Source organism: Trametes versicolor, assembly GCF_000271585.1.
Source record: "Trametes versicolor FP-101664 SS1 unplaced genomic scaffold TRAVEscaffold_4, whole genome shotgun sequence".
Lineage (NCBI taxonomy): Eukaryota > Fungi > Basidiomycota > Agaricomycetes > Polyporales > Polyporaceae > Trametes > Trametes versicolor.
Genome location: NW_007360324.1, coordinates 3,281,543 through 3,301,710, shown reverse-complemented (window position 1 = coordinate 3,301,710; position 20,168 = coordinate 3,281,543). Strand labels below are relative to the sequence as shown.

The 20,168-nt window shown below is 58.6% G+C and overlaps 6 protein-coding genes across 6 annotated transcripts; 3 read left to right on the top strand and 3 right to left on the bottom strand.

Moving 5' to 3' along the window:
- Positions 1–13: 13 nt before the first annotated feature.
- TRAVEDRAFT_46342 (DBR1-domain-containing protein) lies at positions 14–1,837 on the top strand (the record flags this gene model as incomplete). The annotated part of the gene is made up of 8 exons (XM_008038233.1): positions 14–19; positions 69–259; positions 364–447; positions 504–625; positions 677–762; positions 829–1,341; positions 1,401–1,677; positions 1,743–1,837. The coding sequence occupies 8 exons, from the start codon at positions 14–16 to the stop codon at positions 1,835–1,837; spliced, it is 1,374 nt and encodes a 457-aa protein (XP_008036424.1).
- A 2,204-nt stretch (positions 1,838–4,041) lies between these two features.
- On the bottom strand, positions 4,042–4,617 carry TRAVEDRAFT_87287 (uncharacterized protein; the record flags this gene model as incomplete). The annotated part of the gene is made up of 1 exon (XM_008038953.1): positions 4,042–4,617. A coding segment is annotated over one exon (576 nt), but the record flags the coding sequence as incomplete, so codon positions are not given.
- Positions 4,618–7,871: 3,254 nt separating this feature from the next.
- On the top strand, positions 7,872–9,485 carry TRAVEDRAFT_46340 (uncharacterized protein; the record flags this gene model as incomplete). Its single annotated transcript, XM_008038232.1, has 5 exons — positions 7,872–8,006; positions 8,054–8,114; positions 8,164–8,831; positions 8,881–9,033; positions 9,132–9,485. 5 exons carry the CDS (start codon positions 7,872–7,874, stop codon positions 9,483–9,485), a joined length of 1,371 nt encoding a protein of 456 aa, XP_008036423.1.
- Positions 9,486–10,106: 621 nt separating this feature from the next.
- Positions 10,107–12,685, bottom strand: TRAVEDRAFT_46339 (HET-domain-containing protein; the record flags this gene model as incomplete). Its single annotated transcript, XM_008038231.1, has 3 exons — positions 10,107–10,291; positions 10,339–12,440; positions 12,510–12,685. The coding sequence occupies 3 exons, from the start codon at positions 12,683–12,685 to the stop codon at positions 10,107–10,109; spliced, it is 2,463 nt and encodes an 820-aa protein (XP_008036422.1).
- Positions 12,686–14,014: 1,329 nt separating this feature from the next.
- On the top strand, positions 14,015–15,312 carry TRAVEDRAFT_19578 (uncharacterized protein; the record flags this gene model as incomplete). The annotated part of the gene is made up of 4 exons (XM_008037854.1): positions 14,015–14,090; positions 14,131–14,402; positions 14,457–14,582; positions 14,743–15,312. The coding sequence occupies 4 exons, from the start codon at positions 14,015–14,017 to the stop codon at positions 15,310–15,312; spliced, it is 1,044 nt and encodes a 347-aa protein (XP_008036045.1).
- Positions 15,313–17,728: 2,416 nt separating this feature from the next.
- On the bottom strand, positions 17,729–18,379 carry TRAVEDRAFT_120533 (HET-domain-containing protein; the record flags this gene model as incomplete). Its single annotated transcript, XM_008038952.1, has 1 exon — positions 17,729–18,379. A coding segment is annotated over one exon (651 nt), but the record flags the coding sequence as incomplete, so codon positions are not given.
- Between the last annotated feature and the right edge of the window lie 1,789 nt (positions 18,380–20,168).

Sequence of the window (20,168 nt, the reverse complement as noted above, 5' to 3'; positions counted from 1 at the left end):
CCCACAACCGACCATGAAAGTGCGTAAACGCTTACAAACCACATACCTCCCCTCAACGCCTCCCGCAGATCGCGATCGAGGGCTGCTGCCACGGCGAGCTCGACGCCATCTACGCCGAGCTCGCGCGCCTCGAGCAGCAGAACGGCTACAGCGTCGACCTCCTCCTCATCTGCGGCGACTTCCAGGCCATTCGCAACCACCGCGACCTCGCGTGCATGGCCGTCCCGGACAAGTACAAGAAGCTCGGCGGGTTCGCGAAGTAGGTGGGCCGCCTCTCTGTTCTCTCGGTTCGCGTGTGCACGATTGGTGGCGAAGCGACGCGTGAAGTAGCTCACCGGGTACTAATGGGCTGGTGTATGCTAGGTATTACACTGGAGATGCGAAGGCACCCATACTGACTCTCGTGATCGGGGGAAACCACGAAGCGTCCAACTACTTCTGGGAACTGTACGTCCCAGCCTTCATATTCACACCGTCCTGTTGACACCCGACCCTCTACGCAGATACCACGGCGGTTGGATCGCACACAACATCTACTACCTCGGACACGCCAACTGCGTGCAGGTCAACGGTGTTCGCATAGGCGGCGCGTCCGGCATTTTCAAGCCAGGAGACTTTCACCTAGGTCAGTCTTCCGTTATATGCGGCAGGCACGATGGCTGATGTGTACCTGAAGGGCACTACGAACGTCCACCATACAATCACGGCTCCATGCGCAGCATATACCACATCCGCGAATACAATATCCGCCGCCTCTCCCTCGTACGTTCCCTCGCCTTCCCCCGCCACTACGCCCCCTTCCCCGCACTAACCTCGGACCTTACACAGCTCTCCCCCCTCACCATCTTCCTCTCGCACGACTGGCCGCAAGGCATCGCGCACCACGGCGACCTGCGCGACCTCCTCCGCCGCAAGCCCTACTTCCGCGACGACATCAACAAGGGCGTGCTCGGCTCCCCGCCCATGATGGACCTCCTACACACGCTGCACCCCGCCTGGTGGTTCGCCGCCCACCTGCACTGCAGGTTCGAGGCGACGGTGGAGCACAGGTCGCCTGGTGCCGCGCAGGCCCAGCAGGCTGCGGCGAGTGCGGAGAAGACGAACCCGGACGAGATTAATATCGACGATGAGGATGAGGATGCGCCAGCTGTCGCCGTCGTGGCTCCGGCGATTGCGAGCACGGTAGTCGAGAAAGCCCCAGAGGTCCCGCGGAATCCGGACGAGATCACGATGTCTGACGAAGAGGACGAGGTGGAGGCTCCGCCGCCACCTCCACCACCACCAGTAACAACCCGCTTCCTCGCACTCGACAAATGCCTCCCCCGACGAAAATTCCTCGAGGTCCGCCTCCTCCACCTCTCATTCCCTCATACCACTCACACTAACATCCACCCCCCCAGGTAATCGACGTCGACGCGCCCTCCCCCTCCCCCGGCCCGCCCTTACTCACCTACGACCCCGAATGGCTCGCCATCACGCGCGCCTTCAACCCGCACATGTCCACCGAGCGCCACCAAAAGGGGTACCCCGACGAGAGCCCCGCGCGCGCCGCGGTCGCCGACGCGCTCGAGTGGGTGCGCGCACACGTCCCCGCGGGCGGGGCGCCGCGCGTCGAGGACGTGCAGCAGTTCGTGATGGTCGCGCCTGGGCCGGCGGCGGACGAGCCGCGCGCACCGCGTGAGTCGTCTGTATGGCGGAATGTGTGTTCGTGCGTGCTGACGGATGGTGTTTGTGTGGTGCAGCGCCGTACTACCCGAACCCGCAGACGGCGGCGTTCTGCGCGATGTTGCAGATCGAGAACAAGGTCGACTTCCCGCCGGCTGTGGGGTCGAGTTAGCTGCTGCGGCCCACGCCTGTTCATGTGCCTCGTAGCTTGCTGCTGCCCTCAGACTATGTATGCGGGCGAAGATATGGTGATTGTCGCGTTCTCCAGACATAAACACAAAGGAAGACCAGGCGAGGCAAGGGCGGCGGTACTACATGTACACATACGGTAAGCGGCGGTAGCGAACGAACGAGCGCATGCAATCATGTACATCCTGGCCGTGTATCGGTATCGAAATGCGACAGAATCGTAAAGAAAGACCGAGTCGAGGAGCAGACGATCGCGATAGGTCCGTATGTACAATTATAAAGGAGCCCAGAATGGTAGACGTCGTCGTAGAACCAAACCACTGGAGTACGGGGCACATCAAATGTCGGCTCGAATACAAGTTCGAGATGCGATGCGAACGGCGACCAATGTCCGATCGGGATCGGAGTGATATTCTCCTAGAACTCTATGTCCTTACCACCTTGCTAGGAGGGCCGCGAAGAACTACGACCACGACCGCGGTGGCGGGCCTTCCACAATGCGTCGGCGCGCACTCCGTATGCTCTCCACGAGTTTCTTCGGCTGACGGAGAATCTGAAGACCGGTGTTTCCCAGGAACTGCTTGACAGGACCAATGCGAGCTCGGAGTCCTATAGATGTGGGGGTGTGTTTGGGCAGGGGTCGGTTAGCTAACGATCGAGATATCTAGGGCATAAGCACGTACCTTGCGGAACGTTCTCAGGGGATCCCAAGTAGTGCTCAAGTACACGGCAAATGGCTGCTTTGAATCCTTTGGCCTGATTCGAATGGACGCTGCCAGTGGGAGAGATGGAAACTTCAGAGGCGTTTGGAGATTGCGTGAATTGGAAGACATCGGACAGCTCGATTGACACCCAAAGGCACGGGATGTCGATGCCGTCCGGCCACCTCGATGCGGAGTAGAGGTAATCAGACGGACATTCGAGAGCGAGTCGTAAAAGCCTCCGGTTTTGTTGCTGATCCCGACATTCCTCCTCCGAGTCGACATCGTAAAGGTCTCCGGTAACGTCAAATACAGCTTCATGTATTGCACGTTTGTGTAGCGTCGCTTGGATACGACCAGTGTGGAATTTGATGCTCGGAAAGGTGTGGAGGTTCATGCAAGTTCGTGGAGTGCCGCGGAAGCTAGTCTTGATTGAAAAACGACACATCGTGTTGTGAGTCGGTATAGGATACCCTTGCACTTGAGTGAGAGAAAGCATGATCTCGATGACCCCAACGGCGCCCTCGGCCTGCCCTGATTCGGGAGGTGTGTGAGAGGTCAGAGAACTCGCCAGAGCGATCCGAAGACGATCCCCCTTCTCGACTTGAACTTGGAGGGGTGAGAAAGCAATCCCAAGGGCGTCCAATCTTTCTTTGCACCACGGGGCGACGCAGAAAGCATTGCGCAGATCCAAAGAGTCTGACCACAGATTGAACCTGACAGACAAATCGTCGCCCGAAGTTTGTGACCACGTCCATGGAAGGCTGGGACCAGGGGAAGGGGCCGGCAAGGTGCGTCGAAGGTTCAATTCCGTAGGAACGAGATGGCGTCGAATGGCGCGTAGCGCATTCCGTGAGATATACACGAGGCGACAGGATCCGCCCCAGCACTCACATGGCCGGGCTGCGACGCGGAGACCCATATTCTGCTCCTGCTTTGATGTTGGACGGAGAAGAGCAAGGGCGATGACATACTTGCCCGATGTGCACGATGTCGCTTCACACTGCAGCAGTGCGAGATGTTCCAAGACTCCTTGGTTGTGTTCACATATCTCTGCACGGCGGCCGGATAGGCCATTGTCCATGGCGCCGGGACCACGAGGGCCGCTGCAGGAGCTGCGAGTCAAGTCGCGGGAAATCCAGTCAGAGGGGCTTCCTTCCGCGCAGCCAATAGTCAGGAGTGTCAGGCCAACACCCTGCGGAGTGAAAAGACAGCGTAGTGGCGGCATCTGAACGCCCGAATTCGACAAATGGAGGCGCTCTGCGAAGTCAGGAGGGGTGAGGGAGACGACATTGTGGGCGTTTCGAAAAGGCACTGGAGATGGTGCGAGGAGGCTGTGCCAGTGCATCGGGTCCATGTCGAGTCCGGCCGTCAAGCAACCATAACGCACTTCCACTGAACGACGTTTTCGTCTAGAGGGAGAGTATCCGTCTCCTGGAAAAAGCCTTAGGTCTCTCAGAGGTCCCATCTCCATATGCGTGTTACCCCACGCGAAGATACTCTGATCGGGAATGGACTTGATGATTTCCTCTTGAAGGCGGAGGAATGCGTTGCGACCCTCGCCGTAGATCGGGGACAGATGAACATCGAAGATGCCTAGCAGCGAATATGCCTCATCCTCAACACGCGTCGTCTCTCGAGTTGCTGCCCACGACATCCTGCGGGCGACGCTCGCGGAATGCACAGGTGCTCTCCCCACGAGGATGTCGACGTCGACCCGGGTGACTTGCTCCAGGATTGAAGCGAGCCCAGCCTTGGTACCCAGGAAAGCCCAGTTTTGAGTGAGGAAAACGACGTTCTTGGGCGCGATGAGCTCCTGGAGCGTCCATCCACGCGCGTGCCATCGACTCTGCTGGAACTGAGAGTCTACGCCTCGAGGGTCGTCGCCATCCGGAACGTCCGCGAGGTAGACGTAGCATACATCGGCTAGCCTATACAACTCGAACATCGAGTTTATTGCCTCCGCGAGCTCCGCACTGCTGGACTTGTCGATGCATCCCGAATCGATCCATATGAGCTGGTATCCGGCGTTTCGGGCTACCCTGCAGGCGTCCTTGATTTTGTCGGAGAGACCGTCGCTGAAGAAGATGGTGCCCGGGTCCGCATTTGTGCTATGGGGCTGGTTGATATGCAAGCTACTATTATTCGGGAGCGCCAATGGTCATGCGGATTCCAATTGAATATCGTACATCTCAGGTACGCACGGATGGTTTTTCGTGGTATGCCCGACCTGAGCTTGCACTTCCTGGATTGAGGCATACGACTGTTCCCCGCCGAGCTCCTCTGGTTGCCATGTATGCGATAAGATGGCATACACGACCTTGGACGGGTCCGCAACCCAGTGGAACTCTCCCGTATAGGTGTGCAAGAAGCGCGGCATGGCTACGTGATCGCGTTAGCAAACGATATATACGGGAGTTAAATGTTCGCAGGGTCACCTCGGTGTGCTAGTGGCGGATATTCAACAAGGGGCGAGGAAATCGGAAGGGGGTCGTGAAAGAGGGGAGGGGAGAGGAGGAAGGGGAGAAGGGAGGGGAGAGAAGAGCCGTCGCCTTGGGTATGTATGTAGACTCGATGTTTCTGGCGCGCAGGCAGTGCTGTCACGATGCACGAGATAATATCCAGCTTCGTCGTTCCATGCCAACTATGCTGACACACGCAGTTGCTGTGCGGGCTGAGAAGAAGCGGACGGGAGCGAGATAATAAATGTCCGGGGCGGGTCGAGAGGCCCAGGACGAATCTCAGAAAGCCTGGTAAGAGTCGCGGGTTTGCTGACGATTTGTAATCAAAGGCGCACAGTTGCTTGATGCTAGGCCCTAAGCTTCGCCGCGGCTGCGGGCGTCCAGTGCGGATTGAAGCAGGCGCCGAAATATACGCTTCGTTCAGAACGTCCCTTAACCCAATCAGTATTCCGTATACAAGGATTAGGAACGCATACAGGCACAGCCTGAGGGATGTAACTTGTGACTGTCCCCCACCTACCCGAGAAGCTAGTTCGACCAACACAAGCAGAGAGCTTGAATATGCGTCAGAATTTGCGCGCATAGTCCGCGCCCCACTCAATCGCACTCCACGGGGGCTCCAGGGTGAGCCGCAGGGTCCGCAAAATCGCATCCCTATGCGCCCTAGTTGGCGTGCCCGGGTGTCACGGCAAACTGTGCGTGCGCGACGGTCCGATGTGGCTCCCTCGCGGTGGTGGGAACGCCAGCCGTCCCAGCCGTTGCAGCTGTCTTCGGCCGGGGGCGCGCTCGAAGCCGTGCAGCGGGCGATATTACAGTACGCGCATGCGAGCGGAGTGAGACTATATAGGTATTTTGAATATTTATAACGACTGAAACGAGGAGGTCGCTCACCACGATGAAATCGAACTCGGGATGTGCTGCTGCAATCGCTTACCAGACTGGTCCCCCAGCGAGGGCGACGCAAGCCTCACACGTCGGCGTGAGTCGGAAGACCGCTACGGACTGGCCCTCGCGTTTGTATCCTGACACGACCCGACTGTCCGCCGGAGGTTATGGATGCACAAGGGCTACACACCGTCGTATTGCGGCAGAGACAACTCAGAAGATTCGCGCGGCAGGAGGCGCCAATTCCGAATTGCTGCGACGTGCGGGACTCCTCAGGTGGTCGCGAGCGGAGCCGGGAGGACCCAGGTGTGAGCTGTTGAGCACATGGGTGCCGATAGATACGTCCTATCTGAAGGAGATGTGAGCGGGCGAGTACGATGAATGTGCCGGCATATATACCACTCGCTCTTCGCGCGGTACCGCCTTCGTGAGGTATGTGTTCTTCGCGCGTGCGCGCCGATCGAGAGTTGGCGAACCACTCCGCCGCGATCCGTCCCGGAAAGTACTGCTCGCCTCCGCGAGCTCGACAATACTCAACGAGTCGATACGGATGGCATCGCCCCCGGCTTCGTGTGAAACATCGCTTACACTCCGAGAAGTCAGGTAGGCTCGGGACAACCTAGCAAGGATAGTTAGGTCGTTGATTCGCACCCTGGTCTCTGCGGAGGTGTCGCAGGCGGGTAAAAAGAGAGATTGTCACCAGAAGCAACTGGGCGGGTAAAGATACAGGCTGGTACTGGCGACCGCGCACGGTCTCCGGCGGTCAAAGCCAGATTTGGAGTTGTCAGCGAGTACGCCTACATCACTATCAGAATGTACGCAACGCTCCAGCCGGCGACACTGACCAATCAGCGGCTAAACAACAAGGCCGGAGATGTGACCGACGAGGAAGGACACAATGGTCTTGGAGAGGCCGAGGGAGAGCAGGCATGGTGTGCCTGTACTAGTACATCAGTGGTCAGTCGGACGAAGAGCAGAAAGCGAGAAGGACAGACCGTGATGCACCCCGACCGATGGCGCAGCGGGGGGTTCTGGCAAGGACAGCATGCGTCGCCCTTCTCCGCGGGCGAGATAGACGCTAGTGTAGCCGATGCCGTTAGTCGAGGCAAACGACAACGCAGAGGTGTTCGTGTGGCGGAGTTGTGCCGGTTCCAGTCACCGCAGCGGAAGAAAGGAGACGTTGACATCCGGCGTTCGACGAGTTGTGGGGGAAGACGGAGGCAATTAGGCGAGTAAAGCCCAGAAGGAGCGCGGCGGCTGCATACAAAGCGGTATCGACGACTAGGTACGGTTTCCGGCGTTCAAAGCGAGGTTCAGAGTTGTCGATGAGGAAGCCAACATCACGGTCGCTTACTAAGTAGTAAGCAATGCTCCAAGGTCGGAGATGGCACCTGCGGAAAAAGAAGAGGGAGACAGCGGAAAGCTGTTACTCGAAGGAGGGGGAGAGCAGATAACTAGTACTGTGTGCTTGCGGTACTTTCGTGTTCAGTCGCCAAGAGCAGAAAGCGAGAAGGATAGACCGTGATACATCCTGACCGAGGGGGGCAGCGGGCACAGGGAGGCCCGAGGATCTTCGCGACTCCCCGCGGCAAGGTCAGCACGCCGTCCTTCTCCGTGGGCGGGCTAGATGAGAAGCTGGCATGTGTGAGCATCAGCTTAGCCTGTGCGCGCTGGGTGACGTGGAATAGTACAGTAGTCGTTAGTCGAGGCAAACGAGAACGTAGAGGAGGTGGACGAAGTTTATGTCGCGCGCGTCACTTCGCGTCGCGAAGTCGCGGTCCGCCGTGCCGTGGGCTCGATGACGTCAACGGCAAGTCCTGCGCGTCTCCGTGTGAGTCGGGAGGGTCGCGTCGCTCTCTGCTCTCGAACCCACCATGTCCGCACCCGCCCACCGCAGAACAGCTCTTCCTCTTCATGTCCTCCTCAGTCTCTTTCTTATTTTCCGCTCACTCGGTTTAGACGCCTAAGCATGCACTCTCGCTGTCGAGCCTACCCGGCTTTCTGCAAGCTTACACGCTCGCTACATGCCTCTTCGTCTCGGAGACGAGAACTTTTCGACCCCGCCAATGTCGACCGGCCCAGCGATAAATTTGACGTCTGCATTGTCGGGGCACGCCCGCAGGCCTCAGCGTCACCATCTGACTAAAGCAGCTCGAGCTGGAGAAGGGCCGCGAACTCCGCGTCGTCGTCCTCGAGAATGGCACCGAAGTCGGTGCGCACCTTTCCCTCTCCTGCGCATTCGTCCGCTCACCCTCCTCCAGGCTCGCACATCCTCTCCGGCGCCGTCATTGAGCCGCGCGCGCTCAATGAGCTCCTTCCAGGCTGGAAGGACCGGCCGGACCGCACGCTCACCCAGCCCACATCGTCCACCCAGATGCGCCTCTCCACCGCGAACCGCTCCTTCTGCATCCCCCACCCCCTACAAATGGCCAAGACGGGCACCTACGTGGTCTCCCCCTTCGCATCACGGCGCCATCGCAGAACAAATGGGCGTCGAGGTCTTCCCGGGCTACTCACGCGCCGGTCTCGTGCACAGCCCAGACGGCACGTCTATCTTCAGGGTGCGCACGAACGAAGTCGGACTAGGATACACGACGCGTTCGAATCGGGTATGCAGTTCCAATCGCGCGTCACTCTCTTTGCTGAGGGCGCGCACGGCTCCTTGTCGAAGGAGGCCATTCGTCGTTTCAAGCGGCGTGAGGGCCGGGACACCCAGACGTACGGACCGGGTATCAAGGAAGTATGGCGTGTCGACCCGAGCAATCACGAGCCCCGACCGGTCGTCCACTCCATGGGCTGGCCACTCGACCTGCACGCATACGGCGGCGAGCAGGCATATCACATGGCGGACGGCCTTCAAGTCACGCTCGGCCTCGTCGTAGCCTTCGACCATCCAAATCCACACCTCAGCCCGTACCGCGAACTCCAGGTGCGTTCGTTTCCCCGCTTGACATCTATGCGTGCTGATACCGCCACAGCGCACGAAACACCACCCGTACTTCCGCGACCTCCTCCCGGGCTCGTCGACACGAATAGCATACGGCGCGCGCGTCCTCAACGAAGGACATCTCCGATCCGTCCCCAGGCTCAACTCTCACGGGGACGCGCTCTTCGGATGCTCCGCCGGCTTCGTGGACGTCGCGAAGATCAAAGGCACGCACAACGCGATCAAGCGCGGCATACCCTCTGCCGAATACGCGCCCGCAGACATGAGACGTCGCTGCACAAGAGCTGGGTGCACGGCGACCTGCACGAGGTCCGCAACGTCCGGCCCTCGTCTAACATCCCGCTCGGCATCCTCGGTGGCGTCGTCTACTCCGACATCGACACCCTGCTCCTGCGCGGCCGCACGCTGTCGACGTCCCGGGACAAGCTGCGGCTCTCCGACGCCGCGCACACGAAACGCGCGTCGGAATGCAAGCCAACTGAATACCCGTCCTTCCAACCCCCTCTTTCCACAGACTTCCTCACGAGTGTCGCGCTCACCGGCACGAACCACGCTGAGAGTCAGCCCGTGCACCTTCGCGCGCACACGTCCCCGCGGGCGGCGCGCGGCGTGTCGAGGACGTGCAGCAGTTCGTGATGGTCGCGCCCGGACCGGCGGCGGACGAGCCGCGCGCACCGCGTGAGTCGCCCATATCGCGAAATGTTGGGTGTTCGTACCAAGTTCGTACGTGCTGACGACTTTTCTGTGCGTGATGTAGCGCCGTACTACCCGAATCCGCAGACAGCGGCGTTTTGCACGATGTTGCAGATCGAGAACAAGGTCGACTTCCCGCCGGCTGCGGGGCCGGGTTGGCTGCCACGGCGCATGCCCGTTCATGCGCCTCATAGCTTGCTGCTGCCCCCAAACTTGGTATGCGGGCGAAGGTGTGGTGTGTGTCGTGTTCTATAGACATAAATACAACGGACGACCAGGTGAGGCGAGGATGGCGGTACTACATGTACACATACGGTAACCGGCGGTAACGAACGAACGAGCGCATGTAATCATGTACATACTGGCCGTATAGCGGTATCGAAATGCAACAGAATCGTAAGAAAAGGCCGAGTCAATGAGTAGACCGTCGCGACAAGTACATACGTTCGAAAAGTATCAAGAACGACAAACGTGGGCGTGGAATCAAAGCAAGACTACGGGAACATCACATATCGACCTCGACCTGCACACCTTCGCTAGGAGGTCCGCGAGCCACTACAACGACTACGATCGCGGCGGCGAGCCTTCGGCTTTGCGTCCGCGCCCACGTATGTACTCCACGAATTTCTTCGGCTGACGGAGAGCCTGGAGACCGGCGTTTCCCAAAAACCGCTTGAAAGGAGTAAGGCGACCTCGGAGCCCCATAGATGTTGGGATGTGCAAAGGCAGGGGGTGCATGGGCGAAATACCTAAGTCGATTAGCCGCGACGAAGATGCTTGAAGCGTAAACACATACCTTGCGGACCTACCATCCTCTTGAATTTCAGGGAGTGCTCCGTCAGTTCTGTGGAATACGTTGTGGTGGGCGCGTCAGGCTCCTTATGGAGAGTACTACCAGTGGGAGAGCTCATGATGTCCGAGTGGTCTTCAGAGACGTTTTGAAGCCGCACGGACTGGATGACATCGGAGAGCTCGATCAAAATCCACAGGCATGGGACGTCGATGACGTATCGCCCGGTGCTCCCGGTAGGAGGGTACGAGGAACGCAGGGGACACTCGAGGGATAGTCGTAAAAGTCTCCGGTTTTGTCGCTGGTCCTGGTATTGCTCCTCCGAGTCGGTACCAACAAGGTCCTCGAAGACGTCGAATACAGCCACATGTATCGCGCGTTCACGCATCGTCAATGGTATATAACGAGTGTCAAACTTGACCTCCGGAGAGTCGCGCAGTTTTCTACTTTGTACAGTATCGCAGAAGCTGTTCTTGATGGAAAAACGACAGATTGTGTCTTGCTTGCGGAACCTCGATAGGTCTTGGGTGAGGGAAAGCGTGATCTCGATAGCCTTAGCCGTGCCCTGGGCCTGCGCTGACTGGTGGAAGGTCAGAGAGCTCGTCAGAACAATTCGAGTCTGGACTTGATCCTTCTTCTCGACCCAAATTTGGAGGGGTGAGACAGCAAATCCGAGGGCGCCCAGTTGTTCTTCGCACCACGGAGCGACGCAGAACCTGGTGCAGAGCTCCGGCCATAAGCTGATCCTGGCCAGAAAACTGTCGACGTCGCCTGCAACCTCTTGAAGCCACGACGCGGGGGGTGACAAGGTACGCCGAAGGTTCAACTCAGTGGGAACGAGATGGCGTCGAATGGTGTCCAGCGCAGCTGGTGAGATATACACGAGCCGACAGGATTTGGAGCCACCGCAATGACACGGCCGGGTGGCAACGTGTAGACCCATGTTCTGTTCCACCTCTGATGTTGGACGGAGGAGGGCAAGGGCGATAACGAGCCTACCAGTGCTCGACTTCGCTTCGCACTGTAGGAGCGCAAGATATTCTACGGCTCCTTGGGTATGCCGACATGTCTCGGTACCACCATGAAAAGCGCAACCCAGCACGGGACGGTCCAAGTCGCGAGCGATCCAACTGAACGGGCTTCCTTTCGCGCAACTGACAGCCAAGAGCGTCAGACCAACGCCCTGCGGAGTGAAAACGCAGCGTAGTGGGGGCATTCGGACGCCCGAATTTGACAAATCGAGGCGCGAGGCGAAGTCAGAAGGGGGGACCGAGACGGCGTTGTGGGCGTTTCTAAAAGGCAGTGGGGATGGTGCGAGGAGGCTGTGCCAGTGAATCGGATCCTCCACGGTGCGGAAGGCCCAATCGTAGCGCACTTCCATCGAACGGCCTTCTGTTCTAGAGAGAAAGGCGATGTATTGTGAAGAGTCTGGGGATCTCATCTCCATATGAACGTTGCCCCAGGCGAAGATAGTCTGGTCGGGAATGTGTTTGAGGATTTCCTCCTGAAGGCGAAGGAACGCGTTGCGCCCCTCGCCGTAGATCGGGGACAGATGAACGCCAAAGATGCCTAGCAGCGAATACGCCTCGTCCTCGACACGCGTCGTCTCCCGAGTCGCGGCCCACGACATCCTGCGCGCGACGCTCGCTGAGTCCACAGGCGCTTTCCCTGTGAGGATGTCGACATCGATCCGGGTGACTTGCTCGAGGGTCGAGGCGAGCCCATTCTTCGTACCCAGGAAGGTCCAGGTTCGACTGAGGAAAACAACATTCTTGGGTGCGATGAGCTCCTGGAGCGTCCAGCCACGCTCGTGCCATCGACTCCTTCGGAACTTCGAGAACTCGTTCCGGGGATCCTCGCCATCTGGTACATCCGCTAGGTAAACGAAACACACGTTGGCTAGTCGGTAGAGCTCGAACATCGAGTTGATCGCCTCTGCGAGCTCCGCACTGCTGGACTTATTGATGCAGCCAGAATCGATCCAAATGAGCTGGTATCCGGCCTTGCGTGCTACCCTGCAAGCGTTCTTGATTTTGTCGGACAAACGGCCGCTAAAGAAGATGGAGCTCCGGTCTGCATCTGTCTTAGAGGAGCAGTCGATATACAAGCTGTAATTCCAGGAGCATCAATGAATACGGGGAGTCTAATCGGCGATATCAGGTATTTTACAAACGTACGAATGGGTGTTCGTGGTATGCCCGACCCGAGTTTGCAATTCAACAATCGATGCATACGACTGTTCCCCGCCGAGCTCCTCTGGCTGCCACGTGTGCGACAGAATGGCGTACATGACCGTGGACGGGTCCGCAACCCAGTGAAACTCTCCCGTATAGGTGTGCAAGAAGCGCGGCATCTACGTGATTGTATTAGCGAGCTGGATTACATGGGCAGTAAATACTCGCAGGGTTACCTCGGCGCGTCTCGTTGTGGTAAAGGCCCAACAAGGGGGAGCTGGAAGGTAGTCAGGAAAGAGGGGAGGGGGGAAACGAAGGGCTCACAGCGTCGTTTCCGGGGTATTTATGCACACTCAACGATGTCTGACGCTCAGGCGCCGCCCCGAAGGCGGCCACAATCCACGAGGCGGCATTCATCTCGGTGGTGCTATGCGCGCCATGCCATATGTTTGAAACATGCTGTTGCGGCGCGACACCAGAGTAGCACACGTATCCAGAGGGTCGATGTCGCCGAGAAGTGGACAGGAGTGTCAAGACTGGGGAGGACCCGGGGCGTCCGTCGACAGGCTTGGTTCAAGCGTGCCTGGTGGCTTGATGCGAGTCGTTGGGCGTCATCGCAGTTGATTTAACGTGCCAATGAGAGGTTACACAACGACGTCGGATATGAGTTCGGTAAGGGAGACAAGGGAGACGGCGGCCTCGGAGGGCGGAGGGAAAGCGGATAGGGTATGCCTCCATTACATCCATGGTCGGACGGACAAGTAGAGAGCAGGGCTTACGGACCGTAGGACATTCCGACCGACCAGAAGCCCCGCACACCGAGCAGTCCAATTGTAGTCGCGGGTAGCAGCACCCAGCAGGGTCCGAGGATCTTCGCGAGTCGGAGTCGCGACCCCGGCGAGGTGCGCACCCTCGCGCTCGCCGCCCTCCTCCGCGAGCGGGATGGATGGAAAGCCAGTCATGCGGGCATCAATTGAGTGTGAGCGCGCTGTATGTCGTGGTCTAGGTCGTCAATCGAGGCGAGAGAGAGCGGAGAGGGAGTGGTGGACGAGGTTCATGTGGCGGTCCGCTCTTAACTCCATCGCGCGTCCCGATTCGGATGACGCCTCGCGCGGCACTTCGGGGCAAACCACGTGCGTCGCGATTCCTCGTCGGCTTTCGCGCCCGCTGCACGATTCTACGTCTCGGACGCGAGAGCTTTGAGTAAGTTTGTATTCTCGGCGCTGCCCCCGCAAGCCTCAGGACCGCCATCATCCATTAAATCAGCTTGAGCAGGAGAAGGGTCGCGTTACCCGCGTTGTCATCCTCGACAAGTGCGCCGAGGTCGGTAAGCACTCTAGTAGTACTGAGTACTGAACCCTCTCCTACGCATTCGCTCGCTGACCATTCTCTAGGCTCGCATATCGTATTTGGCACAGTCATTGAGCCTCACGTACTCAACGAGCTCCTTTCCGACTGAAAAAGACTGGCCAGACCATCCGCACACCCAGCCCGCAACTTCCACCCAAATGTGTCTCTTCACCGCGAACCGCTCCCTCCGCATCCCCCAGCCCCCGCAAATGGCCAAGACGCTAGGGCACCTACGTCATCTCCCTCTTCCTCTCCCGTGTCACGGCCATCACAGAAGAACTGGGCGTCGAGGTCTACCCGAGCTTCGCTGGGGCCGGTCTCGTGTACAGTCCAGACGGCAAGGCTATCCTCGGGGTGCGCACGAACGAAGTCGGCCTCGACAGGCGAGGGCGGATGAAGGACGCGTTCAAACCAAGTATAGAGCTCCGATTCCGGGCTACGCTCCTGGCTGAGGGCACGCACGGCTCCTTGTCGAAGGAGGCCATCCGCCGCTTCGAACTGCGTGAGGGCCGGGATCTCCAGACGTACAGCCTTGGTATCAAGGAGGTATGGCGTGTGGATCCGAGCAAGCACGAACAGGTCGTGCACTCCCTGGGATAGCCGCTCGACTTCCACACATACAGCGACGGGTGGGCATACCATCTGACGGACGGACTGGTCGCCCTCGGCTTCATCGTAGACTTCGACTACCTAAATCTATATCTCAGCCCACACCGCGAGCTCCAGGTGCGCCCGTTTCCCTGCCTAACATATATGCGTACTGACACCCCCGCAGCGCATGAAATTTCACCGCCCGTACTTCCACGACCTCATCTCGAACTCGCCGACGCGAATAGCATACAGCGCGCGCGTCCTCATTGACGGCGGCCTCTAATCCGTCCCCAAGCTCAACTTCCCCGGGAGCGCGCTCATGGGCTGCTCCGCCGGCTTCGTGGACGTCGCAAAAATCAAGGGCACGCACAACGCGATGAAGAGCGGGGTGCTCGCCGCCGAAGCCGCGTTCGACGCGACTTCCGATGATGCGCACGCGGACATGAGCGCGTACGAGACGTCGTTACGCGAGAGCCGGTTGCACGACGGTTTGTATGAAATCCGCCCCTCGGTCAAAACCTCCCTCAGCATCCTCGGCGTCGTCGTCTACTCCCGCATCGGCACGCTCCTCCTGCGCGGCCGCACCCCCTGGACGTTCCGGAACAATCTGCAGCTGTCCGGCGCCACGCCCACGAAGCGCGCACCCGGGTGCCAGCCGATCAAGTACCCGTCCGACCAACCCCTGCTCTCGACTGACCTCCTCACGAGCCTCGCGCTCACTGGTACGAATTACGCCGAATACCAGCCCGTACACCTCCGCGTGCGCCGTTACCTGCCCCCAGGCAGCAAAGCCGCCGGCGCGGAAGGCTCAGAGCCCTCTAAGGGCCTCACGACCACGCACTGGACTGCAGACACCTCCGCCTAGCGCGCCCGCGTACACGCGAACGCGGGACTGCTGGGCTGCGGGTGCGCGGCGCAAGTGCACGAGTACGTCAACGCGGAAGGTGCGGTGGCAGAGACGGAGCAGGCGGGCTGGGGTGGCAAGCGGCTCGTGACCAACGCGCAGAACTGCATCCACTGCAAGTTCTGCAACGTGGAGGTGCTAACGTAGGATACTAGTACGTGGACTGTACCCGAGGGCGGCGGTGGGCCGAAGTTCAGTGAGTTGTCTTTGGATGTTTTAGTTTGTGGAGGCCTTTACTCACGTCCTTTACACATCTGTCACATAGTCGCGATATCCAGAGTTTGACCGCGGACGCATTACTATAATGCGAGGAAATTGTACACGTACGCGTATTATTCTCAGGTACCTGCGGCCGGTCTACAACTTGTTTGGTTACGAAGTCTCAGATCGAACATGCTTTGGGGTGTGGCGGTTCAAGCAGACTTTGCATGTTTAGATGTGCGCCCTCAGCGGAGGAGTGAGCCGTCGCCAGGCGACCCCTAATACATCTCATCTTGGTCGCGGGTGCTGGAAAGACCACAATCCTAGTCGCTCGAGTGTCGCTATCACAGGCAATGAGGCACTTATGCGGTGTAGACAGGTAGACAGCTATATCACAATCAAACAACACGAAGCAACCAGTTGCGAATACGAGAGCAAAACTGACGGATGCAAGCCCACGTAAGTAACGAGCAAGTGAACGACAAGCAAAGTACGGGGGTGCTCAGACTAGGTGTCCGCGGGACTGAGCGACCTAAGCGATAGGGGTTCGAGTTGATATATGGCGAGAAAGAGATGAATGATCGAGCAAACCAAATACAAACGAGCAACCGTGCGATGGCAGAAAACAAAGTGTAGAACTTGAATGATACTATATGGCCTAGAAACCCCGTTTAGAGAGACTGATTACTTAGCAAGTGTACCCGGACAGCTCCTAGATGGGCAGCGGGGACGGCGAGATCAGCTGGCACGGATATGTATCGCTCGGGCTGCCGCGGTAAACCTCCGAGAGCTCAACAGAGAGCCAAAGCTTGCGAATGCGTACACTTGTTCCATTGAAAGCATCCCACGGACACTCGAGCGCGAGCCGCAGGTCTCGCATGACAGCCCTATCGCGGTCCTGCACCCATTGCGGATCGGCCACGCCAGCATAGATGACAAACTGTGCGCGCGCGATTGTTCGGCTCGTCTTCGTTACACGTTTGGAGGCGAATGTCGTCCAAGTGCTGTCGCTACGTGCCTCCCGGATCATGCAGCCAGGCAGCTGGCAAAATGTGCACTGGGTGTCGGGGGCCGCGAGCTTCGACGGATTTGTGGGGAACCCTTTGCGGCCGTCTCCTTCCCGATTCACGGGGCCTAGCTCAGAAACATGAAGGCTGTTCGTCACAGAGAATTGGAGCTTGAAAGTGCTGTCACGTGGGAGAGGGAGACCGACGACGAGTTTGATTTGGATGTGTTGCCGGCGCTGCCCCGCAAGCAAGGGCGATGCGAGCACGGTCTCTACGAAAACCTCCTTCCAAGACGGAGACAGCGCCACAGTCGGGGGGATTACTTCGAACCCAAGGAGGCGTAGTTCTTCCTTGCACGTAGGCGCAAGCTGCAACATAGCCGAAGGGGACGAATCCCGGCCGGACGAGGCGGCACCGTGAGATGCGGTGAGTGCAGCTCGGACAAATTCTGCATCCCATAGATCAATAACGAGGAATTTATCTGGCTTCGAGTTGTTGTCCATCCCTGAGTTGCGGAGGAAGAACACCTCTGCGGGCTGGCGTGGCAGGAGGTGGCGGCCCCGTATGACTGCGAGCGCAGATGGTGCCAAACGGATGAAACGGTAGGGGGGGTTTCCCGGACACGAGTCACTGCATCGGATGTGGGTAGTGACTAATTTTCCCCGTTGTTCTCCGGAGCTGGATGTTGTAGAGAAGAGAGGGAGTGCTAAGAGACGGCCCAGTCCGTCCCTACAACGAAGGACAGCAAGTGATCGCGCCCGGCCTCGCTGCAAGCAATGGCTGACTTGAGTTTCTTCCAGCCATCTACGGTTTGTGTTATCACCTTTAGATCTGACAACGCCATATTTGGAGTACCCGATAGCTAAGTCGGAGATCTGGATCATTTCAGCGAGATCGATGCACAGGACGTCGAGCCGGACACCTTGAGGAGTGAACACGCAATGGAGTGAGGGTACTGCGAAGACTGGCCCCTGGCCATCCCCTGCCGGTTTAGCCTCGCCCGAGAGGCACAAGGCGAAATCCTCTGGAGACAGCGGTTCGACATCGCCCGTGTCCGAAAATGCACCGGGGAACGGCGCCAAGAGGCCAGTGGGACTCATGCTCGACTCGTGGTCCTTATACCACTCGGGTCTCAGAGTCCCGTTTGACGACTCGAACGCGATGCTCGAACCCCACGCAAAAATTGACTGGTCCGGAATGTTTTTGATGATCTCTTCCTGGAGACGGAGGAACGCGTTGCGACCCTCGCCATAGATCGGCGACATGTGGACTCCAAATATACCCAGCAGCGAATATGCCTCGTCTTCGACGCGAGTTGTCTGGCGGTTTGCAGCCCACGACATCCTGCGTGCGACGCTAAAGGACTCCAGAGAGGCCCTGCCTGTTAGGAGGGCAATGTCTATCCCCGTTATTCTCCGGAGCGTCACCGCGAGGCTAATCTTCGTGCCGAGAGGGGCCCACCCGGATGTCAGAAAGACCACGCGATCAGGTGCGATGAGCTCCTGGAGCGTCCAGCCGCGCGTGTGCCATCTACTCTTTGCGAAGCTTGAACCCTTCTTCCGAGCGCGTGTGCCGTCTGAGACATCGCTGAGGTAGACGTAGCACACCGTGGCGAGGCGGTAGAGGTCGAACATGGAGTTGATCGCCTCCGCGAGCTCGGCACTGCTCGTCTTGTCGATGCAGCACGAATCGATCCACACGTACTGGTACCCGGCCTTGCGGGCGACCTTGCAGATGCCCTTGATCTTGTCGGACAAGTCAGGATGAGAGAGAATCGAGAGCGCATCTTTGATAGATGTGAGTTGATGACCGGCGGACATCGTGTCTGGGGGACTGAGATGAGACGTACTGAACCAGATGAAAGTACGAGCTTTCCGGATATGCTTCCTCAGCTTCTCGACCTGCGTATACGACTGCTCACCGCCCTCTTGCTTAGATCTCCACGTGTGCGAGAGGATGGCGTAGCCGATTGTGCTAGGATCCTCGATCCAGACGAATTCGCCCGTACCAGTGTCCAAGAAACGTGGCATGCTTCAGGGCTGTGTTTGAAACGCAGTAGCCGTTAGGGATGATACACACGCAACCGTACAAGATCGTTGGCTCACATGTACGCGGAGTTCCTGATCAGCGGGAATACGGGGGGTGCTGGAGAACTCGCAGTGAGCGGGTGAAAGACCCAGATACAATCATGCATCAAGACGCCGTACCGAGACCCAGACGCCTCCATCACGTGTGTGTGGACGTGAAAATCTCAACTTAAATTAAAACAAGTTTAGCGAGGAGGCGGCCACGTGCATTGCAAGAAACTGACCAGTACGGTCGAAAACAGGAGATGGACAGTTACGCTGCGTTGTCGGGAGGGTCCGATAGGTCAATGACACGTTCAAGCTCGTCGGGGGACCACGCACCAGAGAGACGTTGCATGACGGGACATTCCACCGCAAGCCGCAAACTCGGGCTATGACACGGCCCACTACAGAAGAATCCCGAGCTGGCGAACTCTGTCCGCGCTTCGACCCGCGCAGGCAGCCTCACGGCGTCCTCGACAACGGAGACTAGCCCAGTGAATAGTCCTTGCGTTGGAGCCCGCCCAAGCGACACCGCTCGCTCCCGCAACCCCGGCGACGGGAAGGGCCCCAAAAATTGGAACCGAGTCCTGACGTTCATCTCCCTGGCCTTGAAGGGCTTCAAGTCACACCGCCAGAGGCGGTCCAGCTTGGCGTCGGGTCGGGCTGTAGGTGCGAGAAACTTGGATGTGCACCCGCCTCGTGCCGCGCCTCGGGATCCGTGAACATGTCGTGCCCAGAAGCGAGGACGGACAGCTGCACGACGACCTCCAGGCGCGAGACAGAACACCGGCAGAGAAGAGGCGCGGTGACGAGCCCGAGCAAGCGGTGCTTCCCTTTGCACGGCGGCGCGAAGCATAAAGAGACCGAGTCAAGGCAGAACCTTGACCGAGCGCGACACAAGCGCGATTTCGACAATGACGTCCACCGGGGTTCGATGCGCGTAAGTAAGAATAAGTTGCGAACCTGAACGCCCGCAGAATTTCCTCGTGGGTGAGCGCGGGTCGGAAAACCGATGCGGGGTGGTGCTCGCATGCAGACACGTTCCGGTTGTGCGTTGGAGGCCACAGATGGATGAGAATACAGGACACGACTCGGAACCGCAGAAGGGCTGCGCACCGTTGAACTGCTGGCGAAAGACGTTTGAAAAGTTCCCCGCGGCAGGAGGCACCATCCCCAATTGCTGCGGCACACAGTATTTGTCTTCCGGATGGAAATGAAGGAGAATATACGTAGAGATGGGCGGGTCCGAGCGAGAGGTGAGAGGGCGAGTACGACGGGATTTCTGGTACTACCCGCCCTTCACCCGGTACATGTTCTCGTGCTGCGTGTGCACGCCGTCCGAGACGTCGAAGTAGTTGCGACGAGGTAGGCAGAGCACATCTCGCGAGCCATAGAGGTTGAACACGGAACGCTTCGCCATCGCGAGCTACGAAACGGAAGCACGGAGATGAAGAGAGAGAAAACGAGGGAATAGGCGAAGGCAAGTGAGTGGTCGACAACGCGCCCGGCGGTGACGTGTACGTGAGTAGGTTTTAGCAGT